Raw genomic sequence first — 23707 nt, 5'->3', positions numbered from 1 at the left:
GTTATTTTAAGCGTAAATGATTCTGTCAACACCTTTGCAAAACTCTTAAATTCTATATTTGACAATGAGATGTGCATATGTGAAGTACATTCAATCTTATATCTTTTGGCCTTTAAAATCACAGCAATATTGATTGATTTCTTCATATCTGCTAATGTTCTGAAGACCTGAAAATTACTTAGACGTTTGGGGGAAAACTGATAAGTCAAAGATTTGTACAGTTCAATTGAGAACCTTTCCATACCAGGTGCTTTACTTGAGAGCATATTTTTAATGACTGATTTGACTTCCTCAGATTCTTTCTGTAGATGTTCAGGTATAACTGGGAGCCCAGATTTTCCAGTGTAAGAACTTGTATGATGGTGCATCTCACTGTTGTGTTCTCTGATACCAATCATAGTATTTTTTTCTTTTTCCTGTCTTAGCCTATATGCTGAATTGTTATGGCCCTTATTTCCCATCCCATTGTTCTTTTGTTTAAACTGATATACAACACAGTCTCTTTTTTCTGGCCACAGAACAGAGAGCTGTCCTCTAAGGAAGGGAGGTTTAGCCAGCATTTTCCTTGCATCTGTCTTTTTGTGCAACTTCCCTATTTTTTTTATTTCAGAGTGAAGAAACTTGTCTTCTGTATTTTTTCCCCTTTTAATTCTAGAGAATATCTCAATTAATTTCCCCCTCAATACTGCCTTATAAACCTTCCATAGTATATTGGTACATATGTTTCCATTTTTATCATTATTGAAAGAAATTTTGGTTTTGCTAATTACATCATTCAATACTATAAAGTTTTCAAATAATGGATTATTCAAGTCCCAGTTGCTATGCCTCCTACAACCAAACAAATCTTTAAGTGTTGTCATGATAGGAAGAGGGACTGACCATGTAAATTCACCTCTCTTTGCCTCAGTTAAAAAATCCTTTAAGCAAGCAGACAAAGATATATAATCTATTTGCGTGAACAGCAAATGGGGATATGAATAAAACAAATAATCCCTCACAAATGGCTTCACATTCTTCCATGAATCCAGTAGACTGAGCTGGGAAAGATTTTGTTTCAAATATGAGCCAGGGGAATTGGGTTCCTCCTTTCCACTGTCTGATCTATCAACTGTAGGATTTGAGGTGAGATTTAAATCTCCCTCAACAATGAGATCCTCGGAAGAAAATGTCAGGACAGGAAGAATAGCATTGGGAAAGGCTCTTTGTCCAGTGTTAGGAGCATATACCAAGCACAGGGTAATTACTCTGCCCAGTAGATTTTCTTTAACTGTTATGAATTTCCTCATTTTAACACTGTTTTACTTCAAGTTGAAGTCTCTTAGCTAGGAGGCTGGCCAACAAGGTGATGTTTCAAGACCGTGTGAGGAACCATTGAATCACTATTTAAAACAAAAATGTAGGTCTTATATCAGCTGGAGAGAAAGTGGAGGGAGAGGCCCTTTTATCCACATCTGATGAGTATGTCTGAAGTCAGCCAAATTCTGAACATATATCCCAGATATGTTTTGAAACTACTGGATTGAGAGAGTCCCTTGACCTCTTTGTGCTGCTTCCAGACTTTCCTATGAGAAGGGGACGATCTCGTGAAAACCTCTAAAATGATATACTCTTTACATGGTGAAATACCTCAAAGATTCTCATGCTCCCTGTCTTTGCATTGGAAAAAGAAAGAACTCCCAGATAGAACTACTTGGCTGTAGAGAGTCTGCAATACATTTGTCAGGGGAAAGCTCACAGAAGATTCAAAAATGGTTCTAATGATTTCTCTACAATGTGACTTCCCTTCTTTGAAAATAATCAGGCACTCTGATAAATGTAACTATTTTTCCCTATTATGCTCTATGTGCCATCTTCTCCCAGTACATTAGCCGATTTATTTGTTTCTAATTTCTTCTTTGTTCATCCTGGTTACCAGACCCTCCACAGCGCCTGTTCTGTTGTTATGGTTCCTCTGCATGTTGTTCTCCCATAGTTCCTGTTTTATTGCTTTATTCTGTTATCTCTGAAGAGTTAAAAAAAATAAAAGGAAAAAAAGTTTTTATTAATAACAATTACCCCTCTCTTCCTCCCCCAGAATAACCCTGCCACTTAATTTCAGATGTACTCACTGTTGCAGCCATTGCTGCTGGTAGTCTCAACCAGGCTGACACCACGCTCTGTTGAGCTGGCCCTTCGAATGTGGACCTTCCTGACAGTGAATAAGTGACCAAAAAAAGGGGGATGGAGGAGAGATGAAGAAACACAGAATGAGAAAATATTGGTCAGAGAAGAGAGAGACAGTAAATGAATGGTGCTTTCACTAACAATGTAATACTAGCACTTTGCAACTTCCAAACACATGACAAACTTTAATATTCAGCCCCTTTGTGAGGTAGGGGGGAAGCAGAAGAAATGTGCTCAAAGCCACACAGCATGCCCGTAGCAGTGCCAGGATTAGAACTCAATGTATGGGTCCCAGCCAATGTTGCTCTGGGCTGCCTCTCAGGCCTTTATTATGTAATTGGTCACTATAATACAATTTTAACTAATTAATCATTTAAATCTGTTTAAAGCCCTTTCAAAATGCTGAAGAAAGGGATGCTTTGTACATAGCTGTTTTAAACATAGCTAACCTTCTTTTGAAGAGCTCAGTGAATACCTCACCATCTTGACTCTTTTTAAAAAAAACAAAACACAACCACTTTAGACATTTATCTTGAGAGAAGCTGTCAGTTTTGCTCCTTTGTGTCCAGTTTTTGCCCTGACGTGACTAATTCCTCCACATAATGTGTTGCCTTGATGGTTATATTCCTAAATGGGGTTTATTACATGAGTGGCTCCGATCTTGTTTGTTAATATACTCTTCTCACATAGGTAATTTAACCAGTCAACATGGGTTTATATTACGTCAATGATTCACTGATCTGTAACTATCCCTAGCGTTCCATTTGCCCCCTCTATGCTGTCTTCTTCCCCTTTAAATTCTATTGGGGGAATTGAAGTCCTAATGTTCTATAACTTAACACAATGAGAAAAAATCTCTCTCGGGTGGATTATAGACCAGATTCAAATCAGCCACCTCTTTTACTCTTTTCTAGTATACCTTGTACAGCCTTCTCCGGGAGTTAGGAGTCCCAGGGGCCTTCCACAGACATTTTGAATTGCTTGTAGTGAAATCTGCCTTTTGCTCTCTTAGTAACACCAAGCACCATAAATACCTTCCTACTTTCCTCAGTGGTCTGTCTTCGTTCCATTTAGATAACAGCTGGCATATGCGGCGATCTGCATGGGTGGCGAGGGGAATGGGCAAGGAGCTCTCTCTTCTCCCACCCGCTTGTGTGCTATACAGGAAGCTGGCACACTCAGTCCTTGCTCTTGCTCAGCAAACTGGTTAAGTTAGCTATATGGCCCCTTTGTGCTGCTCCACAGCAGGGGCCAGAAGCTGGCCCTATAGCATTAATAATTGTTAAAACAGAAATTCAAGTTCAAAGCTCCCCTACATAAAACCAATTATCTCAATTAAAGAATCTTCACATCCCTTTTTTCAATTCATAATGTCAATATTTAGCTGCTATTGTTAAAATATGGTTAATGTTGACACTATGCCATAGATCCCAGCAATTGTGGAGGACAGTTTGGAATACCCTTACTTGGTGAACTTTCCAAGGGGACAGTGTGGACATACTTGTACCACATTTTGGTAAAAGGGGCACTCTCTTCTAAACAGGCAAAGTTAACATGTCTGTTTTGCTGTTCATGGAACAGTAAAAATTTTCTGAATAAAGTTTAATAAAACAGCAAAGAAAACTAAGTTGCTAAAACTCAAGTCATTTGTAGTACCTGCTACCTGATGCAATATTTGTGGGTGTAGAGGGCAAGTTTCCCAGTAAAGATACAAAATCATTTTACAAGATTTCATTCTATCTGAAGAGACAAAACCAAGATCTTGCCTATGTGACCATTAGAGGTCTCTTTGCACTTTTTTCTGAGGGTAAGCATGTTAATCCTAGTACCCTGACCGTATTCCAACCTGGGTAATTACATTCTGCCTTCCTGAAATTCATCTAGGCCTTGTCTACACTAGCCCTTCCCCAAAATTACATACCACTATAGTTCAGCTCCACAGTTGCTAGCAATGATGAGAGTGTTAGGTTAGACAGGGCTCTCACATCTGTCAGCATTTTTACCACCAAACTATTAAGATCTGCTCTGAGCAGCATTGAACAATATGATGGTAAAAATAATCACCTTTCACAGAACCGCTGTCTACACTATTTCTTCACTATTACTAGCCATGATGGAGCTGCACCACTGGAAAATTTGGGGAAGGAAAAACCCAGTGTACACATAGCCCTAGAGTTTGTTAGATAATGTAGCTTTCTTTATTTCATCAGGGGAGTCGGTTAGGATGTCCTGTCCTAAACTGTTGTGCAATATTTTCCTCTGTCAAACAACTGCATCATTTCTCCCAGAACTGGCTGCACTTTAGTGCAGAGAAGTGATTTTTGACATATAGGAGCCAAGGAGGCTGTAGTATTCAAGTCACTGTTTGAAAATCGCTTTGGATCTCTCTAAATGACAAAGGTAGGAGATTATCAGGTTCTGTTTACCCCCAGTAGACAAACTGTCTCAGCGAGGTATGTGATGGAGATGATGATCTGACACAGAATTACCATTCCTCACGCCCCAACTTGATCCTACTGTGGTAAATGGCAAAACTCTCAGGAACTTCATCAAAGAAAGGAATGGCTCTTTTAGAAAGGCTTTAAAGCTTCACAAAGGCCCCAATCCTGCACCTGTTAAAGTCTATGACACTTTTTCTGTTTACTTCACTACAAGCAGGATGGGGCAAAAGGAGAAAAGAAAGAGTCTCTGTTAATAAAGTCTCACCTCCCTGTCCCATGGGAAGGGTCAGCAAGATCATTTCTGGGCCCTAGGGACAATGGAAAATTCTAGCACTTTTACCCTGCGCTGTACACAACCAGTGTGTTTACCACTAGCTTTATCCCTTTAGTTCTATCCTGCTGTCTCCACACCACTGTCCATTTCTTCATTTGCCTCTCTTCCTTTCTAGTGTTTCCCATTTCACTCAGACCTTGCTTCATTTTCTCATGCACCCTCTCCATCCCTCTATCCATTTCAAATGCTCTATCTTTTATCACTAATTCTCTCCCATTTTCCCTCTTTGTGCAGGTTCTGCCTCCCAAAATCATGTTCTGCTGATGAATCTCTGGGCATGATCAAATACAGTGAAACCCTGCTATACCGCGATGTTTGGGGTCCAAAAAATTACATCATGCTAAATGCGGGGTCACAGTATAACGGGGTTTCAAGCCCGTCAGTGGTCCCCAAGGCGGTGCATTGATGTGCGCCGCCTAATGCCCCTAGTGCCTAGTGCCCAGCAGGGGAGAGGAGCCGCAGCCCCACGCCTGCCGGGAACAGAGAGCACCAGCGCCTGCAGCCCTGTTGTTCTCTGTCCCCGGCAGGCGCGGGGCCACCAATTACTGTAAATTAATGTGGGCACCTCTCCATCAAAAGCTAGACACAGTGCACGAGTTCATGTCACAAGCAATGCATCAATAGCCAGCAGAATACAGGTGTCCATCGACCAGTGAATCACAGGTCAGAGTGTGCCTCCGGGGCACCACAGCAAATACACCTTAAGTGTAGGTGGCAAGCAAATGACAGAACCAGAGGCTCAAGTTGATTGGTGGAGGAGGGTTCTGACATGTGAGATACAAAACAATAGCCCACCCAAGTTAGAACTTACTGCTAAGGTGCTTAACCAGCAACAATAATAATTCCTAGCCTCTGTTGGTCAGAGGGTGGTGATGGACAGCAGGAGAGAGATTACTTGATCATTACCTGTTAGGTTCACTCCCTCTGGGGCACCTGGCATTGGCCATTGTCGGTAGATAGGATACTGGGCTGGATGGACCTTTGGTCTGACCCAGTACGGCCATTCTTATGTTCTTACCATGTACTAGAGATTATTAACCACAGTTGATATCAATGATCCTGTTTATAATTCCGAAGAAATGGGAATGAACTGAAGCAGCCACCTTGAAAAACCTATGATCTATTGATCACCTCAATCAAGAGCTGAAGATTTTCATCTGGCAAACTTTGTCTATGTATAGAGCCTTAGGGTATGTCTACACTGGCAGAGTTACAGCGCCGCTCAGAGAGAGCTGAAGGAAAACCGCTGTTGTGCGTTCACACTGTCAGTTGTCTGTGCAATAGCGTGTTCACACTTGTGGCACTTGCAGCGGTATTCGGAGCGGTGCACTCTGTGCAGCTATCCCACAGAGCATCTCTTCCTCTTCTGCCGCTAAGAGTTGTGGGAAGGGGGTCACGGGGCATCCTGGGTCCTGTCCCAATGCCCCATGATGCATTGCTTCGCATCCCATGCTTCCGTCCGCATTTGGCACCATCTTTCAACGGTTTGTGTACAGAGCACGCCTCTTCGGTCTGCAGGAATGGATCCCAAACCAGTATATTACTCACTCTGACTAACACGTCAAAAGTGGCAATGGAGTTATTCCTTAAAAGGCAACAGGAGTGCAACATTGATCTCGCCACGCGTAGTAGCTACAACTAGATTGCTTGTGGCATTCACAGAGGTGCTGACCACAGTGGAACGCCGCTTTTGGGCTCAGGAAACAAACACTGAGTGGTGGGATCACATTGTCATGCACGTCTGGGATGACGAGCGGTGGCTGCAGAACTTTCGGATGAGGCAAGCCACATTCATGGGACTGTGTGATGAGCTCACACCAGCCCTGCGGCGCAAGGACACAAGAAAGAGAACTGCCCTGCCATTGGAGAAGCGCGTGGCAATTGCACTGTGGAAGCTGGCTACTCCACAGTGCTACCGATTGGTCACTAACCAGTTCAGAGTGGGAAAGTCTCGTTGGACTCATGTTGACGGAATTGTGCAGGGCCATTAATCACATCCTGTTCTGAAACACTGTGACTCTGGGCAATGTGCATGACATTGTGGATGGCGTTGCACAAATGGGCTTCCCTAACTGCGGAGAGGTGATAAGTGGCATGCATATTCCAATTGTGGCACCAGACCACCTTGCCAGCGAGTACATTAATTGGAAGGGGTATTTCTCAATGGTTCTCCAGGCGCTTGTGGATCACCGTGGGCATTTCACAAACATTAACGCAGACTGATCCAGAAAGGTGCATGACGCGCACATCTTTCGTAACACTGGCCTGTTCAGGAAGCTGCAAGCACGGACTTTCTTCCCAGACTAGAAGACCACCCTAAGGGAAGTCGCAATGCCATTGTGATCCTGGGAGACCCCACCTACCCCTTAATACTGTGGCTTATAAAGCCACACATAGGGCACCTTGCCAGCAGCAAGGAGCGGTTCAACAACAGGCTGAGCAAGTGCAGAATGACTGTTGAGTGTGCTTTTGGCCATTTAAAGGCCCACTGGCGCTGCCTCTTTGGGAAGCTGGACCTGGCCAATGACAATATTCCTATGCTTATAGCCGCATGCTGTACACTCCATAATATTTGTGAAGAGAAGGGTGAAAGCTTCACTCAGGGCTGGACCGCTGAGGCTCAGCACCTGGGGGCTGAATTTGAACAGCCAGAGACAAGGGCTATTAGAATGGTGCAGTGCGGGACCATAAGGATCAGGGATTGCCTCGAGACAGCAATCTGAAGCTGAAAGCCACTAATATTTGTTGCTATGCTTGGGAGTGCAGTGCTTGTAATGTTAGGAGGGGATTGTGATTGGTGCAGATGATGCAATATGAAGGTTTAAGATGATTGTCTGTTGCTTTGCAGGGCACTGTTTACTTTCAATTAATAGAATAAAGATTGCTTTCAAACCAACACAATTCTTTTATTAAAAAACAACAACCGGAGGAGAGAGACAAACAGAAAAACACATCAGCACTGAGGGAGATGGGAAGTTCCCAGGAGGAGGTGGGGTACTGGGATGGTTAAAGATTTGTGTATGTCCAGGGATCAGATCCAACCTTCTCCTTTGGAGTACAGTGCAATGGGTACTGTACTTCAGCAGGGCTAAACTGCAGAGGGATGGGTGTTGAATACAGTGGGTACTGGGAGTCCGCCGTGCTGGACTGTGACGGGGGAAGAGTGGAATGCAGCAGGTACAGACTGGAGCCAGGAGGTTGATAAGAGTGTGTTGGCGGTGTCTGGGGGGCGCATGGGAAAGTTTTGCGACAGCGGCTGCAGGGGAGGGCGGGTGTGGAGCTGCTTCACTTGCAGTACTAGTATCGCCTGGAGCACGTCCGCTTGCCTCTCCATAATCTTTAAGAGCCGCTTCATTCTGGAGTACCACGTTCCTTGTGGTCCCTCTCTTTGCTGTCCCTCCACTCCTTCAATTCCTGTTTTTTGGCCGCAGAGTACATCATAACATCACGCAGAAAGTCCTCCTTAGTTCTTTGTGGCCGCTTTCTAATTCTGCGCAGCCGTTCAGCTGGTGATAACAAAGAGGAGGGCTGGGCTCCCAAGGTCATCTCTGTAAGTTTAAATGTAACATTTTACAGAAGCAGTATTGTTTGCAACACACAGAACACTGATTCAGTGATTAAAAACACAGCTGTCACTAACTGGCTGACCCCAGGCAAGCACACATGAACCACAAGATCCCCAAAATGGTGAGCAAAATCAGTGTTCCCGGACCCTATTGTACACTGGGCACGTGGCTCTTGGGGAGAGTCAGCACTGTAGGGGGGGGCCTGATAATCATTCCTGTCCCCACATTTTCCACAAGCTGTGTTCATTATGGAAGATAGCTTGCTGCTGAGGGTTAGCAGGGAATCAATGGCGGGTCTTCTCCAAGACTGCAGCTTCCGCCCTGGCCCTTATGCAGCTCACCTGTGTGCAGCAATGGTTCCCCCCGCCCCCTACTGACAGCAGAGTGGTGCGGGAAAGTTACCGTTAATGGGGCAAGAAACAAAGCAGCTCAGCCAAAGACCCTGTGGCAGCAGATTGCGCAGTGTCTCCATGAGAGTTTCCTGGAGATCTCTGAGGGAGATTCCCGTGAAGTGAGGGAGTCAATCAACAGCCTGTTTCTCCGCTCAGACGAGGCATGTGGTGGTACGCGCATCATACAGACACAGGCCTGCTTTCTGCAACCCTCCTGCCCCCAACAACTCACTTCAGCAATTCCCAAAATCAAATCCACTTACCAGGGGCCTCCTCTCCTGTTTGTGCTTTGCCATCTCCAACAGCTGTGACTGGCTAGCTTCCTCCGGGGTAGAAAGGAGCTCCTCGCTGCATGAATCTCTGACCTCCGAGTGGTCCTCTGCCTCTGGGTCACCCTCCCCATCCTCGTCCAAGATTTCCTCCTCCGGGCTCGGTCCACTCTTGACTGGCATGTGAGCCACCAAAGTATCCACAATGGTCTTCGCAGTGGAGGTGGGGTCACCACCGAGTATCGCGTCCAGCTTTTTGTAGAACCAGTAGCTCGTGGGCACAGCACCAGAGTGCTGGTTTGCCTCCTGTGCTTTGGGTAGGCGTTCCGCAGCTCCTTCGCTTTGACCCTGCACTGCAGTGTGTCCCGGTCATGGCCTCTTTCTATCATGCATCATGAAATTTGTCCTTAGGTATCATAATTCCTATGGCTGGAGGGTAGCTGGGACTGGACAGCCTCCTCTCCCCAAATGCTGATGAGGTCCAACAGCTCAGCATCGCTCCCAGCAGGGGATTGCCTGGTGCATGGAGCAGGCATAGTCACCTGGAAAGATGCACTGAGACCACTGAACACATCACCAAACAAACAGGAAGGGGACTTTCAGAATTCCAAAGGAATTTACGGGGTGGGGATGACAGTTGCTCACATGAGGGCAGGGCAGCAGTTCAAACCGATGACCAGAGAGGCAAGAACAGGGATTGTGGGACACCTCCTGAAGGCCAATCGCAGCACTGTAATTGATCAGGGTGTCAACACTGGCACGGCGGCGCTGTGCCCCCAACACAGAAAGCTGTACGCCTCTCATCGGGGTGGCTTTTTTACAGCGCTGCAACTGCGCACTTTCTGCACACTAAGTGGCTTGCCAGTGTGTACACCTCGGGAGTTACAACGCAGAAAGCTGCTTTACTGCGCAGAAACTTGCCAGTGTAGATAAGGCCTTAGGCAGCAGTGAAGCATACCATATTAGGCTTCTCCAGAGTGGTGAAGACTGCAAGGCTAATATTCCCTTTATACAGCAAGTGATGTTCCTTTCTTTGTGACGAGAAATCATTCCCTTGTTTTTTGAGATCTCCCACGGTAGTCTGTATTATATTCTGGATTCAAGGTCCAATATGGGAAGACTGAGTTGCTGCCCCTTTGTTATTTCCCTAGGGAGGAATTCATCCTGTACATCCCCTGCACAAAGCCTGAGACAATGGACATGGAGTTTAGGATCCACCCTGCAAACCAATGAGCAAGGAAGCTGCATTCATTCTTTGTGGATGTTATTCTAGTCCCTGAATTAGAATAGTGGCAGCGTTCCCTTGCATGACCCACACACAGGGATCTTTGGCCATTAGGTCCATTTAACTGTGGACTCACTGGTCAATGCCTCCGCCCCATCCCCAGCTCTACTGCATGCACATGGAGAGGAGTCCCCATGCTTGATTACTCCTGTGCTATGCATCCTGTGTATATTAAAACCTCTGAAGTTCTGTTGCATTGGGGTCACTTTTCAGCTCCTCTATCCAAAAGAAAAATCTCACCTCCAAAGAACTGCAAGACTGCTGGCACGTATTTTAAAAGGGTAGTAAAGGCCTGGTTTTATTATTATTTCAGTGAATTCACAGCAATTTTAGAAAGGTATTCGCTTGCCACTACTCCTCTGGAGCTTAATGAAATGGAGAGGGTTTCCTGTCTCAGTGATAGGGCAGATTGATTTAATCAAAATGGTGACTGCAATGCTTTTGATACCCTTTACAACTGTCTCTTGATTATTGAGAGTATTTCTATAAAATAATTTTGCTTCTTCTAATTGTATTTAGTTAAGGGGGAAAATGAGCATTCAGCAAGTTTCCATTACATCAGCTGATGAAACAAGTCTATTTGTGAAAAGGGACTTTTAGTGGAGCAACTGAGTCTGCTCCATAGAGGGCCCAACATGGATTTGGAGGGATAAAGAAATGAGAAGTGCAGGAGGACTGGTCAGTAACAGCCAAGGGAAGGCTGCAAGTGAGTGATGTGTGAGAGCTATAGGAGCAAAGTCACAGCTCGTGGAGTTAGGCCACAGGTTAGTGGTCACTAAGAATAAAAGTGAACTAGACTGTATTTCAGGGATTAAAATGCTGGCAAAAGTGGAAATATGTGCAGACAGTTTTATGACAGGGTATGAGCTGGAAAAGTACTGTCGATCTACTCCCTTGCAGTTAAAGTGTGACTACTGATTGGGCTGACCAATATACATCTGAGTTAAGTCAGGGCACTAATATTAGCCCTGAGCTAACTATAGTCTTCAGATACTCAGGAGAATAAGCATAAGTAAAAACAGGATACCTGGGATGTCTAGCAAACCAAGTATATGTGAAACGTGCATTCGTGTAAAAACGTTTCCTGTGTTATGCTGGAACAAGAACCTGATTTATTCTTATCTTAATCTCCAGTATAATTCCCAGCGCTTTTTTTTTTTTTTTATTAAATACAACTGTAAAATGTTACAGGAACATTCTGTGGCAGATGAAGTACCAATGTTTTAAGGTGGCCTACAAATGTATTTTAAAGTAATAACTGAAATTACTGTTAGTGCTGAATTGTACAAACATCTACAATCTTGTCTATGCCAGACAGGGTTTGCTGGTATAGCTTGCTATACCAGCAAACCATCTTAACAGAGACGCGGTTTATATCAGAAAAAGGGTTCTCTTGCTTATATCAGTTCCCTGAATTAAATAACTTCTTTTCTGGTTTAATTATGTCTACACTAGGGCTTTTTCTGGCATAGCTATGGCAGCTAGGGAGGGGATTTTTTGCCCTACACTCCTATCTGACATAAGTATGCTGGCAAAACTTAATTATAGTCCAGACCTAAGGTAACCATAGCTGTAAGCCACTGGCATTTTTTGCTTTTTTTTTTTATTAACTTAAATAACAAACTTGAACCTGAGCTTGCTCCTGAACTTGACTGTTTCTAAGGTTGTCCTCTTCAGATTCCTCTGTCCCTGTGCCTTTAGTGCTCCTGGGTTGGAGCTAACTCTCTTAGTGTGGAAACCAAATTGACTCAGTAGAATAGCTCTGCTCTCCCCATTCCCAGCACAGCCATACAGAGGGAGTCAGAAATTGTCCCTGTATGTGGTAATTCTATGGTACATTTTATTTTTACAGTTGAAGGATAAAATTCTCAAAAGTGCCTAAGTTGACTTTCAGTGGGACAGAGTATCCTATATAATAAGATGCTTTTGAAAATTTTAGCCAGTGTTCTGATTTCTGAGCACTGCAGCTGACGGGCTTCTGCCTCTACTTTTTGCAAACTGGCAATGTAAAGTGAGTTGTACCTTAATGTGTTATACTCTCTGATTCTGGATATGCTTTTAGTTAGGATAGGAAACTGGGGGTCACAATGAGCTTTTGTAAAGTGAGTACAGCTGACAAAGCTGAAAAAGGTATTCCAGAGAACTACAAATTAAAAAATAAAATATTAAGAGCAAAAAGGTCGATTAATTTTGCTGAATAATCATGCATATCTAATGTATAATTCATTACATAATTTTAAATTCAAATAATTAGTATATGATTACCTGAAAATAAATTTCTATTTGATTGACTAGCTTCAGTACTCTGAAGCACTTTTACCTGCAAAGGAAGTAGAATGTTCCAATTACAAGAATTCCTAGAACAACAACCGAAGCCAAGAAAGCTGCAAACGGTTCACTTTTAATTTGGGTCTTGAGACTAGGTAGCAAAACTTCTTCACAACGGGCTCCTGTATAGTTCTCAATACACCTGTGAAACCAAGTTTTATATAAATTAGATTTTTTGGCGGGAGGGGGAGTCATTTTCTGACTCAGTACAATTAATTTATATTCATTTCTATAGTGCATATTCATATAAATCCCATTTATAGAATGATGGGAATTTCTGACATTATCCCCTTTGATTTTTGTAACATGACTGGAATGGGGTAAAGAGGCATTCTCCTCTAAAGTACACTTAAATTATCTCTCTACTATATATGCTTTGTGAATCCAGTAGCTACATTATGCTCTCCTGCAGACAAACCTGTGGAAGGGGCAGATTTACTTGGGAAAAAAAACAGGAAGTTGCAGTTTGTTCAGTTCCCAGCACGTCATCTCAGAAGCGGGCATGAAGTTTTCCTTGTCATATAAGGAGAAGAGAGTGTGGCCTTCTGAATGTACAGAACTAAAATCAGTGGAGAGGGATCGTGCTGCCTGCACCTTTTGTAGATTTATCTTTTTCTCTCTTCCAAGAGCTGCTACTGTTATGACAGATCCAGGAAATGGGCATTCATTGCGACATTTGACAAATTGCAATGATAGTTACATCTGTAGTATATGCAATGAAATAAAAGGCATACCAAAACACATTACATGTTTTTAAAAAGCAGTTGCACTCACTAGGGACCTAGTTAAAAGGCTTCACTGCTTCTCCTACCTTGTAACAGGCTTCTCAAAAACTTTTCCAAAACTAAGGAGAGGCAACTTCTTTGGAGATCACTGTAGCTTCTGACACAATGTAACAAAATTCCTGCTGTTTAAGTGTACATTAGTGTCAGGAATCAGTGCCTGCACCAGATCTAGTCTGGAAGCAGGGCCTTCAGCAGAGCCAGGCTCTGGCAACCTAACGATCCCAACTGGTATGTAGTAGGCTGCTTGACTGACTGAAAGAGTAATCAGACCTGCAGCAGCTCCAGTTCAGTGACTGATCAAAGCATTTGCCCACAGCTATGATAGCTGCTCTTGCCTTGCCTCACTCCAAGGTCACTGGGTTCTGTCTCTCTGCTCCAATTCCTGACTCTGTCTCTGACCCTGGACCTGGTGCCTGGCCTCTGACTCCAGCTCTGATGCTTGTCTCAGTTTCCTCGCTATTGATTCCTGCTCTAACCACTGTGCATGACTCCTGCTTAAATCACTGGGCACAACCACCCATGTCCTGGTCACCAGCAATTACAAGTAGTGCTAAAATATGTGCTAAAGGGGCACACCTCACTGAGCCATATGCACGTAGCCAGGTAAGCCAAGCACCCCTCTACACATTCTATTTTCCAAACTGCCAATCATTTTACCAAACTACAAACAGAAGGGTGACTCCCATGAATTTTGTATCTATCATGAGGTCTCCTAATTTCTCTTCATGACATCCTCAGATGGACTATGTTACTTCAAGTTTTACAGTAATGAAGAATAGAGGACGTATTTACAAGCATTTGCAGGAGCTCCTACAACTAACCCAATAGGCTCGCCTTGAAGATCTGTCCAATGTCTGTCCTGGCTGTTTGGGTGCAATGCTGAGTTCTGGATTTTTAGCCTCCGTAAGTAGAACACAGATTTGTGATTTTTGGCATGGTGCTTTGCGACTAATAGCTCAAGAAATTCCGTCATCCCCAGTAAATGCTGTACAAAGGGCCAAATTGTGGCTTCACTGCACAAAGAGGCTGCACATTGGCAGTAACACTTGGGTTTTAGGAGGGGTTTTCGAGAAGCAGACATAGGGCCTGATCATCCACTGCCTTGTACTTTATGTAGTCATTTACCCCTGTGAGAAGGTACCCTTCCCATTTCAGGGAGGTATAAATGGCTACACAAGATCAAAGGTAACAGATAATCGGGTTTCTATCTGCAGGATTATTTGGGGGAGGCACAATGTAACCCAAAATTTATTGTTCTGTGGTACAGGTGTATACGTCATTAAGTCTATAGAGTCTCAGGGCAAAAACCACTGATCTGAACACTTCTCCCAAATCACAAACCATCTACCTACTAATCCAAGATGACAAAATATACTCCACATGTATGAACTAATGCACCACAAAAGATCTTTTTTTTTTAAAGTGTTTTTAAAAAGCACTGAGGAAAATGAAGAAAGGTCTGAAAAGCAGACTATCATTTTTTCCCCATGTAATTTAAAAATTTAAATTTTTTTCTTTCAGATTTTGTACTCAAAATATCAGTTTTCAGACCAAAGCAAATTTTTACTACAGAAATAGTCATCTAACACTTGAGTTAGAGTAGCATGAACCTGTATAGCTATAGTTAATACTCTCATGCTTAAATCACACATAGAATTCATGCTACTGTATCTGTGAATTGGCCTGAGTTTGACCTGTTTTAGGTGAGTGATATGATTCATATGCCATCTACAATTATGGTTATTGTAGAAGGTAGCAATGACTTTGCATGTGATCAACATCGTTGTTGTTTATTTAAATGGAGATAGGCTTCTAGCGAAAAATACTGATTTTATATATACTGTTTAAAAATTGTGAATGCATCACTGAAGAATTACTAACCAAAACTATCACTTCGGAAAATTCAAATTAGACTTGGCAGATCACCTTTTACATGTTCCTGTTCGCTATCATTCGAATCAGGATTTATTACACTTAATATACTGACTCTTCATGATTTTCTTGGCTATGATGACAGTGCAGTGCAAAAAAAGACTGGGCCAAATTCTGCACTTAATGATACCATTGTCAATCTGGATAATTCAAATGAAGTTATGTTATATTTACACCAGTGTAACTGAAAGAAGAACTTGGCTTGCTTTTTATACAACTGTGGTTCAGGTTTCAGTTTTGCTAGGTTATAGCCAAACTTATGGGCCAAATTATGTAAATATGTTGTATAGCTACAAAATGGTTGCATATTAATGTTGCAAAGGCTGAGTTTGCATCCCTTTTCTGGCGGACTCTGGCCCTATATATAGCTTCACTTGTCATATTGTCTCTGATTAGAACAGAAATAATCTGGGGGGGAAGTGCACAGGTGGAATTATGAAGTCAAGAAGCACATGTGCAGAAACGTATAGATCACAGTTCTTGACCCTTAGGCCGCATTTCAGAATGTTCCTTTTTGCTCCTGTCAGTGAGTTCTGCAGGGAGACAGATTCAAGGCAGAAAATTTCACTTCTCCCTCCCCCACTGCCCTGTTGTACACAGGTTTCCTGGCAGGCACCTGTGTGCAATCCCCTGCTAGTATTTGACCCATAAGCTTATGTTACTGTGAAAAGGTTTGCATACAACATTTCATAACTGTTAACTGGATTTAGAACTAAATTACCCATTAACTTAACATTCAGTTGGTACTGGTGATATTATAACCAGTCCAACTTAATGGTCTGTTCATAATTCATACCATGTAAAAGTCAAAGAAACATATAGGCTACAAAACTTATTTACAGACATTTCTTATCTAAAGTTCTTTTAAAGACTGGGTGACTGCACCATAGAAAACTGCATTTTATTTAGTAACCACACTGTTTATATATCAGCTAATTTCTGTATCTTCTTTCCCCATTTTTCATTACTAGGGACTTTTGAAGGAAAACAGGATTTTTGTAGTTCAGGAGTACATCTGTTCCTGCTTCTTACTCCTGACTTTGAAGTTACAATCCTTTGTGACATTACAATACATTGCTATAGCTGCTATTGTAATGACGCAAAGGATTATTGGCTGAAATTCTGTAAGGTGCCAAGTGCCATTGGCTGATGAGGGTGTTCAGTGCCTTACGTGACTGGGCTCATAATCATATATCTCTACAACAATATATTGTAACATCACAAGGACTGAGACTTCATCAAGAAAAAGAAGTTGGAGTTGACTATCCAACAGAGGACAATTCTAGAATATCTAATCAATTGCACAAAGAAATCTTCCTGATTTCTCAGTTCCTCTGGCACTGTAGCGAGACGGTGAGATACCCCACAGCCCCGCTGGGGGCTGAACCCCCCCTAACACCAATGTGGGCGGAGCCACTGGGTCTGGCACCTGCCCCTCAGAGGTCACGGCGCCGACCCGGAAGTGTAAAAGCCCACCTGCGGAGTTCAGTGGAGAACAAGCCAGTGGAGATAGCCGACGTCTGTGGCCGAGCTCCCGCTTGGGAGACAGCAGCAGGCCGCCCGAGCCTACCCCTCACCCGGTATCCTGAGGAGGACTGACCAAGCCTGCCCCTTTCCAGCTACCCCGAGGAGGAGCCAAGCATACTCTTCGCTACCTACCTGGAGGAACCGATGCTGGTGGAGAGCACCGAGGACACTAGTTTGGCCCAGGTACCCTACAAGGGGGAGTGTGGAAGTAGCCCGGGGGCAGCTGACCCCAGTCTGGCTGCAGCACTGCCAGAACCTATGTCAGTGTGTTGCGGCCAGGATCCCCACTGACAGCAGTGAGTTTCCGCCACTGCTAGGGCCCTGGGCTAGGACGCAGTGGAATGGGAGGGCCTGCGTCCCGCCTGCCACCCACTCCTTAGGTGGCAGACTCCCCCCTTTTCCCTGGCCTAGAGAGGCTGGGACCTGTTGCTCATTGACTCAGCCCCTGCTTAAGGGCCTGGGTTCCCAACTATTTGATTGCTGCCCCGCCCTGACCTAGGGCCTGAGCTGCTACAACCCATGGACTCAGCCCCTGCTTAGGGGCCTGGGTTCCCGAACTATTGGCTCAGCCCCTGCTTAAGGGCCTGAGCCCCTAACCATGAGTTTGCCGTCCCCCACTACCGCTGGACCAGGACTGACGGCGGACCAGAGCGAGGCGGTGAGATACCCCACAGCCCCGCTGAGGGCCGAACCTCGGCCGAGACTACTGCAGGCACACAGAAATCATATTCTCAATTTGTTGTCCAAATGTTTTATCTCATTTTCAGTCATCAAATATCACAGCTATATAATAATGACTAAATGAACACTATTTTCTTTAAGTCCATTGCTTGAGATCTGATCATCTCAAATTTACTATCCATGCAGAAACTTGATTCCTTAGAGCTATCTAGACCCTGCTTAATCAACTGATTGCTGTAAGCTAACATTTCAGAAATTCTCTGTAGATTTTCATATAAAATGCAAGTTATTTGCATAGTGTCCTTCATAAAAGGTATCACAATGTTTCATTCTGAGAAATACAATAGAAATATAGCTTTAAAGAACAGTTTGTCTCATTCAAATAGAAATGGGAAATGACACAAAGCTGCAGAGAAAAACAGGCACAGAAAAACAATGTATATGCATTTTTCCTGCATTTAACTATTATTGAAGACTAGTGACAGGAAGAATGGAAGCATGCAGTGTTAGGGAAGGGAAAGGGGAATAGGTTTCAGCATCAGTCTAAACCATAAAGAAGAGTTTTAAGGCAAGAGCATAAGAGGAAGTAAGTGAGTGACTTAGAGAGAGGGAAACAAAATGGGTCAGGAGAAGTGAGAGAGACACTGTCATTGTGAAAAGCCACCGAGAAGGGTCTGGGGGAAAAGCGAAGGTTAGAAAAGTAGAATCATCAGAGTAGACAGATTGCGTGGGATGAGGTGAGTAGTCCAAGAATATTTTTAAAACAGGAGGAAAACTTACAATGTGATTGTCAAGGCAGATTCCCCACTCTGTCACTCCGAGTACAGGAAGTGGAGGGTCCACAAGTATTTTAAAAATTAATACTTGCCACTCCAGGCTTGTATTAAACTCCCAAGGTTACAGCTTTTCTCTGACTTTGGCTTGGTAAACGCTGCCACCACCCAAATGAAAAAAAAACCCATTTGGACCCAGGAAGGAGCACTTGGGAATTCCTCCCTGTGGGCTACCCTCAAGCCCTTTCACTCCCCATCCCGGGAAGAGCTGAGAAAGAAAACAAAGGAAATTAGCTGTGGCTATCAGCTAATCAAACATGCACAAACCTTTTAGGACACCAAAAATCCAATCCTGTTATTTAAAAAGGTAAATTTTATTAAAAACAAAAAGGAAAAAAACATCTGGAACTTAGGCTTTTTGCTAAATCTTAAAAGAAACAATTACAAAAACTAAGCACCAAAATAGCTTTCTTGGAGGTTCAACTTAAAGATTACAAGCAAACAAAAGCATCGGGGTTAGCACAGAAGAGAGCCACAAGCCAAAATAAGAAATAAACCTGATAACTCTAACTTAACATTCCCTATCCCAATTATTTCTTCTAGGTATGAAAGATACTTCTTCATACCTGGTTCAAACCTTACACAGCATTTCTGCTTATAACATTGCTGCTCCGTGTTTTTGCGGCCCAGAGAACAACAGACAAAGGGAAAGTTTCTTTCCCCATTTTTAAAAAGTTCTAGTCTTCCCATTGGCTCTTTTGGTCAGGTGCCCACTCCCTTCCTTTTACCTGTGGGCTTGTTAATCCTTTACAGGTAAAGCAAGCAGAGAACAGCTACCAAGAGGGATTTTACAGCTAGCTGGCTGGGTGTCCATAAAAGGGAGCCCCCCCACCCTTCATTTATCACAGTGGTGGATAGAAAGATAGCAGAAGTCACTGAGAATATGGAGGCACATTTTTATTAACTAAAAAACAGAAATTGTAGAAGTGGTGCCTTTAACATGAAGACCCAAGAACCAAATAGCCAGAGAATCTAGACCTGTGAATTTCTCCCTTGAATGTCTGCATTCAGAGCTGCCATACCAGCTGGGAGGGAAGGTGGCATCTCTTAAGGAGTTTTCAGCTGTTCTACCCACTGTTGAAGTAGCATGTTTGTAGAATCAGGTGGGGCTGATCTGGAGTCATACACGAGAACGAATGGATATAAACTGGACATGGGGAAGTTTAGGCTTGAAATTAGACGAAGGTTTCTAACCATCAGAGGGGTGAAATTTTGGAACAGCCTTCCGAGGGAAACAGTGGGGGCGAAAGACCTCTTTGGCTTTAAGATTAAGCTAGATAAGTTTATGGAGGGAATGGTTTGATGGGATAACGGGATTTTAGTCAGTAACGTGCCATCGCTGGTAAATAGCATCAATGGTCAATGAGAGTCTGGCTGGAGAATCTTGCCTGCATGCTCGGGGTTCTATTGATCGCCATATTTGGGATCGGGAAGGAATTTTCCTCCAGGGTAGATTGGCAGAGGCCCTGGAGGTTTTTCGCCTTCCTCTGCAGCATGGGACAGGGGTCGCTAGCTGGAGGATTCTCTGCGACTTGAAGTCTTTAAATCACGATCTGGGGACTTCAACAGCTGAGTTAGGGGAAAGTGGGTGGGTCAGCTTTTGTGGCCTGCATCATGCGGGAGGTCAGACTAGATGATCATAATGGTCCCTTCTGACCTTAAAGTCTATGAGTCTGTGAGCTTCCCCCTACTGCTCCTGTAGACTAACCTAGTTCCCCTTCCCCCAAAAGGCCCACAGTTGGAAAATATTGCCCTATAGCCTAAATATTCCTTGTAAAAATGTAAAGCATCATTTAAAATGAACTATAAACTAGTGAAACACTTTATATAAACAGGAATGACTAATGTCAAGGTATTGGTTTATCTATTGTTCACATTTGTATCTTTTACAAACAAAATTATGAATACAGTGACCCTGCCAATGGGCTTAGAACATTGTACAATCTTTTAGTCATTTATAAAAATGACTAAAACATTCTATTAAAAACCATCTTTGTTAAAAACTAAACATTTGTAGGATCTGGTACACCAGAAAGGGGAAGAAGTGTAACAAATATCAGGACAACAGTTGTTCTAAGGAACCCTAAGGAAGGGAAACATTTTCACTATATACGTTTTTAAAAGTCAGAGAGACAGACTGAGCAGATTTCAAGGCTGAGTTCCTCACTCTAAGAACCTGATTATCCTCTTATCCCAGTATAACTCCAGTGATATCAATAGGGTTTCTCATTGACATCAAGAAGAAAATCCAGGCCCCTGCTTCTGAAAGGCATGTGTATGAGCACAGACTCCCATCATGATGAAACTGTAACAGGAGGTCTCAAAGGTACCAAACACCATATTATTAAGGGCTTTTAAAATCAACTGTACCAGTTTATAATCAATCTGCCACTTTGTAGGCAGTCAATGTAAGAACAAGATTAAGCATGATGTGTTTGCAGTTGCTCAGTTCAGTGGATAAATGCTGCTGTGTTGTGAAAAAGTGTCTGCAAGAGACAGAAGCCCTGCAGTAAGCCCTACTAAGAGGGAATTATACTAATTAAGGCTTGTGGTCACAAGGACAAGTGTTGCTGTTGCAATAGGTTACTTGCATGCTGTTGCAACACGTTATCTGTTGGCTTTAAACAATCCTACTTTGTAGGATTCTAATATGAATTTAAAAAGGAAAAATATAGTTTTACTGCATCTGAAGAAAAATTAGAATTTCTAATTTAAACAAAAAATGTTAAAAGAAAATAGATTTCAAATGTCTACTAGTAAAGCTGTGAGCTTTAAAACTGTGAAAACAGAATTTCAGATGGTAATCAAGATTTCCACTTGCCTTGTAAAATACATACTTTAAGGGCTGGATCATCTAGCTTGCCAAAGGGTTACAAACATACTTAAAGGCAGCAGAAAAGAGACAGCTGCGTTGGAGGAGGAGCCAGCCACAAGAAATCTGTGTAAGGGGAACATTTAGGTCTCATATACCACAGAATATTGCTCCACGTGGAACTCTCCATGTCAGCATCAAGGAGAAAGGGTCGGAGTGGATCGGATCTGGGAAGATGTGTGGACATGTCCAGTGGGTCTGCAATTATTTATATCCTTTAGTGAATAAGTCACTCACCAAAATGTGCGTTGTGACTCTTCATTGAGCCACAGCAGCTATTGCTGCAATTAGGCTCCAACAGTTTGTACGGTTCTGCAGGTGCTCCAGGACTTGCCCATGGCTTTAGGAATTCTCCCATCCCACCTTTCTCCAACCATTGTAGGTGCCATGAGCAAATCTCATTTTAATAGGCTTTGCGCAGAGAACCAGGATTTGACCCTAATAAACACACAGGAAACCCCACTGCTTTCCTTCTGATTAGTATTGTTATTAATCAGAGCAAATAATATTATTAGAACTTGTCTCCAATCAGGAAAAGCAGGGGAATTTCTTGGTTAGCAATGGTTTGTATGAAAATACCAAGCTCTAGGCAGAATCAACCTGTGGAACTTTGCCAGTGGATAGTCTGAAGGCCAAGACTATAACAGGTTTCAAAAAAGAACTAGTTAAGTTCATGGAGGATAGGTCCATCAAAGGCTATTAGCCAGGATGTGTAGGAATGGTGTCCCTAGCCTCTGTTTGCCAGAAGCTGGGACTGGGCGATGGGATGGATCCCTTGATGATTACCTGTTCTGTTCATTCCCTCTGAAGGATCTGGCATAGGACACTGTTAGAAGACAGGATACAGGGCTAGATGAACCTTTGTCTGACCCAGTATGGCCATTCTCATGTCCTTATATTATCCACCTGCCAATTCAGGCCAAGGGGCTGATATCCTGAATATTGATACAGGCTTTAGTCTCCAACACTGTCCTAAAAGTTGTAAACTATCTTGACCCAGTGGAAGAAAAATCAGAATATCAAATATAAAAAAAATTACCATTTAAGGCCAACACTTGCAAAAGCTTGGGCAGACAAAAACAGCTGTTTAGGTGCCTTTAGAGTTAAAGCTGTGTGCCCAGAGGTCTTTCAAAGCTGGCATTTGGTTGTGCATAAGTTGTCTGCGGCCATGTCTAAACTATGGAATTTCTGAAAATTAAAATGCCCACTGTGCTAACAGCAGTGGGAGCCTAAGCAGTGTGAAGCCAAACCAAAGGGACTTTTCCCCTAAAACATCCTAATGTAAGTAAACTATCTTAAGTACTTATGACTCCCAGTACCATAGTATCTGAGTGTCTCACACGCTTTTTAATATAGCTATCTTCAAAACACCCCTGTGAGGTAGGGGTAGTATTATTATCCCATTTTACAGATGGGGAAACTGAAATGCAGAGAGATTATGCCCCAGATCCAGTAAGGTGCTAAAGAGCTTAAACCCAAGACTCAGGTGCTGAAGTCATAGGTTTAGGCACCTATGTCCCAATTTTGGCTACACAGCTATCCATACAACTCCCACTGACCCCTGTAACTGCCTAAACTCAGTGCCTAAGTTTTCAGGGTAAAAGTTCCCTCAGCACCTAGGTTTCTGCTTCTGAGTATGTACACTACTGCCTCCCTCTAGGTGTCTTGATGCCTATCTCCCACCTAAGCCCCAGAACAATTCACAAACCAGTGTGCATGCCCTGAGGCAGCAATTGAGGTGCAGAGGGAACTTTTACACTGCAAACTTTGGCACTGTTGAGTTTAGGCACCTATGGGATTCAGCAGGCATTTTGCAGATCGCAGAGGAGCCAAAACTGGGATTTAGGCACATAAGGCCCTTTGTGGTTCCCACTCTAAGTACCTTGCCCAAAGCCACACAGAAAGTCTGTGGCAGAGCAGGGAACTAAACCCAGGTCTCCCAAGTCTGAGCCTAGCACTGAACTATCCTCCCTCTCAACACCTAAGAACCCAGTGACTTCAGCACTCCATAGAAGCAGGATGGAGTGTATCTAGGGTAGAGGTACCCAAACAATATTTTCAGAAGGGCCTGTTTGAGGTGTTCAAAGTAAGTTATTTGAGCCATGAAGAAAAGCCAGGATGTACAGGTTAGGCTGCTAAAGGAGCAGCCCTTCACTGGCTCTTTGCATGTTTGCAGCCTGAAGACAGACATCACACAGAGCAAGGACTCTCTCATACACCCCTTGGAGAGAGCTAGACAAACACAGGGATGGAGAAAGAGATACAGAAAGAAACAGGATTTACTGAAGATTTATAG

At 43.3% G+C, this 23707-nt stretch overlaps 1 protein-coding gene across 5 annotated transcripts in view; it reads right to left on the bottom strand.

The window, feature by feature from the left end:
* Positions 1-604: 604 nt before the first annotated feature.
* NRG4 (neuregulin 4) overlaps positions 605-23707 on the bottom strand; it is a 56295-nt gene continuing 33192 nt past the window's right edge. For 4 of the 5 annotated variants that reach the window (XM_034784185.1, XM_034784186.1, XM_034784187.1 and 1 more), the window contains 4 exons: positions 12774-12923; positions 2616-2656; positions 2112-2191; positions 605-2005 (listed from right to left, as the gene is read on the bottom strand). In XM_034784185.1, the coding sequence (XP_034640076.1) occupies positions 2000-2005; positions 2112-2191; positions 2616-2656; positions 12774-12923 (277 nt within the window). In that variant the 3' untranslated portion in view covers positions 605-1999. The remainder of the gene's footprint in view (positions 2006-2111; positions 2192-2615; positions 2657-12773; positions 12924-23707) is intronic. The other variant, XM_034784189.1, reaches the window with a different exon arrangement.

The sequence above is a fragment of the Trachemys scripta genome, chromosome 10, assembly GCF_013100865.1.
Source record: "Trachemys scripta elegans isolate TJP31775 chromosome 10, CAS_Tse_1.0, whole genome shotgun sequence".
NCBI lineage: Eukaryota > Metazoa > Chordata > Testudines > Emydidae > Trachemys > Trachemys scripta.
This window is presented reverse-complemented; position numbering and strand designations above follow the sequence as displayed.